This window comes from Dermacentor variabilis, chromosome 4 (genome assembly GCF_050947875.1).
Source record: "Dermacentor variabilis isolate Ectoservices chromosome 4, ASM5094787v1, whole genome shotgun sequence".
NCBI lineage: Eukaryota > Metazoa > Arthropoda > Arachnida > Ixodida > Ixodidae > Dermacentor > Dermacentor variabilis.
Window position 1 is genome coordinate 14,765,500 of NC_134571.1, and position 7,054 is coordinate 14,772,553.

At 46.8% G+C, this 7,054-nt stretch overlaps 1 protein-coding gene across 2 annotated transcripts in view; it reads right to left on the reverse strand.

The window, feature by feature from the left end:
- The window catches only part of LOC142578699 (uncharacterized), a 145,238-nt gene extending 138,393 nt beyond the window's left edge, over positions 1–6,845 (reverse strand). The window contains exons 1-2 of one of the 2 annotated variants that reach the window (XM_075688193.1): positions 6,627–6,845; positions 2,015–4,327 (exon numbers count right to left, since the gene is read on the reverse strand). In XM_075688193.1, coding sequence (XP_075544308.1) covers positions 2,015–4,327; positions 6,627–6,635 — 2,322 coding nt within the window. In that variant the 5' untranslated portion in view covers positions 6,636–6,845. The remainder of the gene's footprint in view (positions 1–2,014; positions 4,328–6,626) is intronic. The other variant, XM_075688195.1, reaches the window with a different exon arrangement.
- Between the last annotated feature and the right edge of the window lie 209 nt (positions 6,846–7,054).

The following is a 7,054-nucleotide window of genomic DNA, read 5'->3' on the forward strand; positions in this document are numbered from 1 at the left end:
AGTGGAGAAAATTAAATTCAAGCTTCTCTTTCTCATTTGAAGCACATGATCTTATGGTAAGATAAAAGATTTCAGTGTTTTTGTTTTCTCTTTCGAGCATTTGGGCTGTTCAATGCAAGAGGGACCCACAGAAGTTGCCAGGCTGAATTTTCCCTTAATTTCAAATGTGACATTATCATATTTTGCAATGGTCAGGAGTTAACCAGACACAGAGCAGACACAGGCTGCTGCCAAAACCGATGACATCATCAGAAAATCATACAAAAATGTCAAGGTGGCAGCTCCACACAACTTTCACTTTAACGTCCTTTCTAACACACCAATGGTAAAATCAGTGGTAAAGTTTTACCAATCGTGGTTAAACTGGCCTATTTGCAATTCTGTAAGCGTAACTGACCACTCAAGCCAACCTTAATGTTCCTGTTCACCATCCTCTTTAATATCCACCAAGATTGAAGCATATGGGCATGTTTTAATTCCAGTTTCATCAGAACTCAGCTGCTGTGATCAGAAACACAGATGCTTGTTATCAGCATGGCTCTATTAGCTGAATAATTACATTTACTTTACATACATGCCACCCTTCTGCCACGCCACTTGCTTGCTACAAATATATCATTAAAGCATAATAGCTTGCACAGAGTGCTCCCAAGAGTTTACCTCAAAATCATTTTCTGTAACATTCACATTATATACCGCACCACTAATACCACCCAGACAAAAACAAATCTCTCTCCCTATAAATACACTGCCTTGGTGCATTTAAAGAGCGACCAGCACAGCTGCTAATCATGAACACATATTAGCAAATAGTGTGTTGTCAGTGTAGTGTGTAGTAATCTCAGTCTGTTGTCGGTGCAGTAGGCAAATAATACGACGTTGGGCTAAAAGGCAATATAAAAATAATGTTTTTGGAGCTATGCATTAATAACTACACTATGTCACGCACAAGCATGGCTGGTATTTTCTGAATGGGCCATTTGCTAAGTTGCATCTGCCAGCATTCCATGATACATACTTCACATGACTTCAATGAAATGCAGCACAATGAACACATATGGTGAAACCATGAACAGTGACTTGCTAAACTGCACCGACACTTTTGAAAGGTCCCGTCTCATGTCTGAAATCAAAGGTACTCACAATACAGCTACAAACATTCAAGAAAGCATGTACACAACAGCTGTGTGTAGATCTCGGCACAAGCACCTGAGAATAAAGTCCAGAGAGAGTGAATTTCTGTACAAGCAACCCCAAGCTGTTCACAGAACACATGCACATAATAAAAGTATTTTCAGCTCCACGCCGATCAGCTTAATATGCACACCAAAAAGCACATCTCCCATTTCGGTGCCTATTTGTCATGTTTGCATTATTCAAAAGTTATGAACCTTCTTATATAAAGTGTTTCCGTTGGGTGGAAACCGGCACACCTCAACTTCCATGCTTATTATTATGCCTGTTGTCTGCATAACTGCATTAAACTGCCCAGTCAAATGTCATGCTTAAAGACAGAGTTACAGATCTTCATAGTCGAAGTGCACTACTTCAGTTTCAGTTTATTGTTCATTCAAGATACACAGTTGGTCGTTAGTAGTATACAGGCGAGGGTCCCAAAGTCAAACGACTGCAGCGGCACCCTCGGTTAACAAATAGATTGGTACAATATGATTAATTAATACAGCGGTGTAAAATTATGCTATCTATAAGTGAATAAAAAGTGAACGAAATAGTGAAAAGGAATACATTCGATTTTCATACAAGGAGTCATACATAATAATAATTTTAAAATTTTGTGCACTACCAATCTAAATTGTATAAACCTATTTAACAAATGAAGTGCACACTTTATATACAAAGTAAATTATCCAGGACAACTAGTTATACTTTAAGTTCATATTTGAATGCATGCAAAGATCATGATGATTTAAAAGCATGAGGCTTGAAAACATATTAAGAGCTTGAAAACATATGCTGGATAGGTTGTTTGAACCAAAAAGAGCTCTATGCTTACCTTTGGTTTTACCTTGTCATCAGCCATGCTGGCGGCCAATTTTGAAGTAACGTCATCCCATCGACCTTTCTTTGGTTGCCTTACAATTTTTTTTGTTGATTCTTCACTTTCTGTTTTGCTTGCTTCAATCATTGCTTTTACTTTAGAGACCACTACCTTTGGTGCTGGCTTTGGAAAGGAAATGGGTACTCTCTTCAATGTTGTCTTTACCGCTTTGCCTGTCTTCTCCATGGCAGCAACCTTAGCCTCTTCAGGCTCAGCCACTGGCTTTTCAATGTCAATGTCATCAGCATCTTTAGTTGCAGTCTCAGGTTCGTTGGTTTGGCTTTCACCCACCTCGGCAGGGTGTGCATCCGGACTACTGCCCTCTTCACAGGTCATTTCTCGTTCTCCAGCGGTATGCACAACTTCTGGTTCCCTAGTGGACTGTTGCTGCACTGCGCCCGCTTCATCTTGCTTCACGGCCAACATGGGATCTTTGGACACCGGTGCCTGCAGACGGAGGGATGGCAGGTGCTTCCCGGCAGGCGAGGGGACACGGCCACAGTCCGGGCAGCAGTCCGGATGGAGATTTCGTCTTTGAAACTCTGACTCAGAGACGGCGCCACTATCTTGGCTGCTGCAGGTGGACCACCGCATCATCTTGTCTTCACACGGGCTCACTGCGGTCCCTGCTTCACTTTGGTTCTCCATTTCAGAGTCACCCTGGAAGCCTGTGTCTGTGCTGCGCACAGTGTAGGCCGACGTGGGTCGCTTGGGCCTGGTGCCATCCTCTCCCTGCAGGCTGCTCAGGTTGACTGCGGTCAGTGCATCGGCTGCACTTGGAAGCTCGCACTCCACAGAACCAATGCTGGTCGCAAACCCAGATGAGCATTCGAGACTGTCGGATGTCTTTTTCGTGCTGGATTCATCAGAATTAAGGTCGGCAGTCACCGAAGAGGGAGTCTCGGACATAGTATGACTAAGTGGGGAAGGCTCATTGGTTATGATGGCTCCACTGCGAGCCATAACCGTGTTGAGGTAGTCTACTTGGTCGGGGAAATTATATTGCAATATTCGCAAAACATTACTACTTATCATTGGAATGTTGTCATCAGTAAAGGGGTCACTAGGCTTGAATTCTGTGGATGCAGCACAGGGCTGCTCATCCCCCTCATCTAGCTGCTCTTCGTCCACAATGTCAGCCACATCATCTATAGAAAATGAATTTGGGAGAACCCCTTGGTATGACTGTCCATCAACAGAGACAGCAATATCTCTCATAGCGCCATCTGTTAGTATTCCCAGGCTGTCTTGCTTTGAACCTTCATCCACCTCATCCATGATTTCAGCAATTGGAGAGAGAAAGTCAACACCCCCAACAGCTCCTTCTGGGCTTTGCGAAAGTGTTTTCTTAGCACACCTGTTTTCAACTTCGTCAGAATTCTCATGAATGGGGGAAAGAGTGTTTTTCGGTGCAGCACTTGGATCAGGAGCTGGTTCCTGTGGTGGTAGTTCACTCATCAGTGCAGAGCGAAGTTCCTGAAGAACCTCCGGACTCACACGATCACGTAGCGATGAGTCTCTACGATCATAGTCATCAGAATCACTGTCCGGGGAACAAGTTGTAGTTGCGTCTCTCCATAACGGTGCATGGTCAGCTGAATATGATGCTGCCTCAGTACTGCGACCAGTGACATAACTGCCAAGCTCATCGACTTCGTCTGTTGTATCTATTTCTTTCTGCCTTAATTTTGACGCCCTGCCTGAGAACCCGAGCTTGGGGAGGCGTGACAGAAGGGATGCACTTTTCGGCCTAACTGCTGGCTGTTCATTTTCTGTCTGAGCCTGTGAAGATAACTCGGGCAGTGTTCGCACTGACTGCTGGACACGCAGTTTCACTTTCGACTCTGGCACAAAGATACCATGGTTCGGACGGCATGCAAAATAGGTTACTCCATCAACAATGCCACTGTGCTTTCCACCTGCTGCATCATCAAGCTCAACGCCACACAAAACTCCTTCGGCAAAATGCGTTTCTCCATAGTATTGAAGTACGCCGTGTTTCGATTCTCCTATAGACACATGATCACCGATCTTGAGATACTTGTGGGTTCTTCTGAATGCCTCATCAACTGGTGCTTCTGTATTCTGATGATTTAATGAAAGGGAAGTCGGCTTTGGAAGTGGCTCCGTTTCTGACGGAAGGTTTAAGGTGGCTTTGGGGAGGAGTGCTGTGAAGTCTTCTAGTTTCTTGGCAATGACACGCTGAGGTCTTGGAATGAAACGGGCAATCTTGGAGCTCCTCTGCTGTCCAGTATCAGGCCTGTGACCCTGGGAATAAAGAAAAGAAAAAGATTGTTTTTTTTTTTTTGGTGAACACAGGCACAACAGCCACCCGACACGCACTTCCAATCCTGTTGCAAGCACTGTAGTAATCAAGGGTTGTACAACACACCCGACGAACTCAGGTCACACGAGGAGGACTGCGCAACTCCCACATCCATCCCAGAAGACACATGCTGCCTGTCAGCAGAAGTGGTGTACAGCCACTGCTCTGAACCTACCGCGGAGAAGCGCTTTTCCTGTTCTCTCAAGACGGTGTCCTTCTCTCCAATCAGAAAAGGAAACACGGTCCTCCGCGCCACCACCAAAATAAACACACGCACCCGCCCTTCGCTTGGGCCCTTTCATTTCTCAACGTGTTCCATCCCATCCAGCAGATGACCCTTTCTCGCATCCATTTCGGGTTTTCTCCCTCTCTCGCGCCAACTCCGGAGGAGGGCAGGCACTCCTGACCCACATTTGTGGGAGCCCGCAGTGTCGCTCTCGCCACGGCGCTAAGCATGCAGTCAGCTCTTCGCTCTCCAAACGTTTTAGAGGAGGAGGAGGTTGAAAAGTGGAGAGAACATCATACGAATCCGCATGAGCGCGCGGAGATGTGCTAGTTTAGAACAAGCAAATATTTAAAAGAAGACACCAGTAAATGACCTGCCAGTGGGAGAATAAAGATGTGCGGTCGGTCGCACGCGCAGCGAACAATACGACGTGCGAGGCGAGGCGCAAGTTACTGCAGCCTGTCTCGAAGGCGCAGAAGGGAAAGGTGTGCCGTTTCACGCACACGTGCAGAACGTGCACTGGAAACGAACAAAAAAATTAAAATTATGGGTGTGCGTTGTACACATACGTAAGTTCCAAGAACACGGCCGGGAAAACAACGTTTGCGCCGCGATATGTCACCGCGACCACACGCACGCAGCTGCTAGGGCTCAATATTGTTTATTCTGGATGTTTGGCTCTAAAGCAGTGTCTCCACAACATTTGTTTGGTTCGACCCGATTCACTTTAAGAGAACCACGGAATAGAGAGAAGGGCAAAAGGCTCCGCGGGTGCACCTTATCGTAGTTACACCGAATACGCGTACTGCCGCGTTGTTTTCGACGGGAGCGTTATTTGACATTTTGTGCACGTTTTTTACTTCCCCAAAGTGCATTGTGCAGCCCGTACGTTGAACACAGCCGAAATATCGGCTTCCACGTCAGTGTAAACGTTAAACGGCCTTTACTGAAAATGAGCTAAAGAAACCGCCCTTCACTGGCCGTATCACGCGTGCGCCGAAAGCCAGCGCCTTATAATACTAGAGTATCAAACAGTCACTTGTGCAAATTACGGTTACGACCTGAGCAAGTGTGACCCCTATGTGCTACTTAACCAACAGGGGGCTGCCGAAGTCTATGTCCAGAGCTTGGTACAGACAGACCAGTCCAGACGAATGTCTACAGTGTCGCTATCAGGCGGGACCGCGCGACTGGCAATCACGTAGAAAAATAAGTTCTGCTTCGCCGAACACTAACCCATTGAAGGTTCGGAAAAACGCGTTCCTATGCAGTGTTCTGTACTTCGAGGCCACTGTAAGCAGAACTGCTTGAGACAGTGCCTAGGAAGAACCATAACGTTACGATTCACATGAACCTATAGCGGAATCAGCTAGGCGACATGCTATTGATCGGAGTGACGCGGGGCTCCGTATACGCAGCCGCGCGGTCGACAACCGGGCCTCTCTGGCCCAGAAATTAAAGGAGATCGTACGAATGATTAAAATTAAAAGTAGTTGAAGATCATCTCAGACACAGCAACATCGCTTTGCAATCACAGCCTCGCGAGTGACATTCAAACACCGGATTATATATTTTATGTGACGCACGATCTCAACGTATGTTCGGAACCGCCAAGCAGCAGGCGTTTCTTCTCACGCGCCGGTGCCACACCCCCGAAAGACAGACTTTTGTTTCAACTTTTGGTGATCCTACACACATATAATACTACGCGTAGTTAAGTCTAACGCTGCGTAAAACAAGGAAAAAGAAACCACAAACGCTGGACAGGGAATCTGCAGCGAGTAGCGACCTTTGCGTTGACGATGCGATGCGCCGTGCAGGCATGTTCGTGAGGAAAGGTATCATTATAGTTTCCAGAGAGGAAAGCCTAAATGACGTAGCAACAAACGACGGTCCGGGGCCACGCCAGCTCTCAACCGAAGATGTTCAGCGAAAAACAACGAAGCGTGTGAGCGCCAACATGTGACAACGGAGTGTGTGCAGCGGACGCTGCTATCAGCGCCTACTCCACTCACCTCTGCCATTGCGGTCGGATCAACGGTATCCTCCAACTCCCGCGCGAATTGAAACACCTCACAAGCACATATTGAAGACGTAGCGGTAATTAATTCGCCTCGCAGCTTCGAGGGAGGCGAGCGAAACAAGTTACAGCGCACACATCGTTGCCACACAAGCAAAACGCATACGTCGCTACGCGTCTTGCACTGTTTTCTTCATCTCTTGCGATAATTTTTTTTTTTTTTTTTTACCCTGTGGAGAGGCTGATGGCACAGGCGCAGGCACAGCGAGGAGGCAGGTGACGGGAGTGGGGGCGCTGCGGATGCAGTCAGCAGACGCGCAAGGACTTATGGGTATAAATCAATGCGCGTAGTTGGTAAAAGCTACCACTGTTTTCTGCGCAAGGCGTTGCAACGCACCCGATGTAAGAATAAGTTTCTCATAG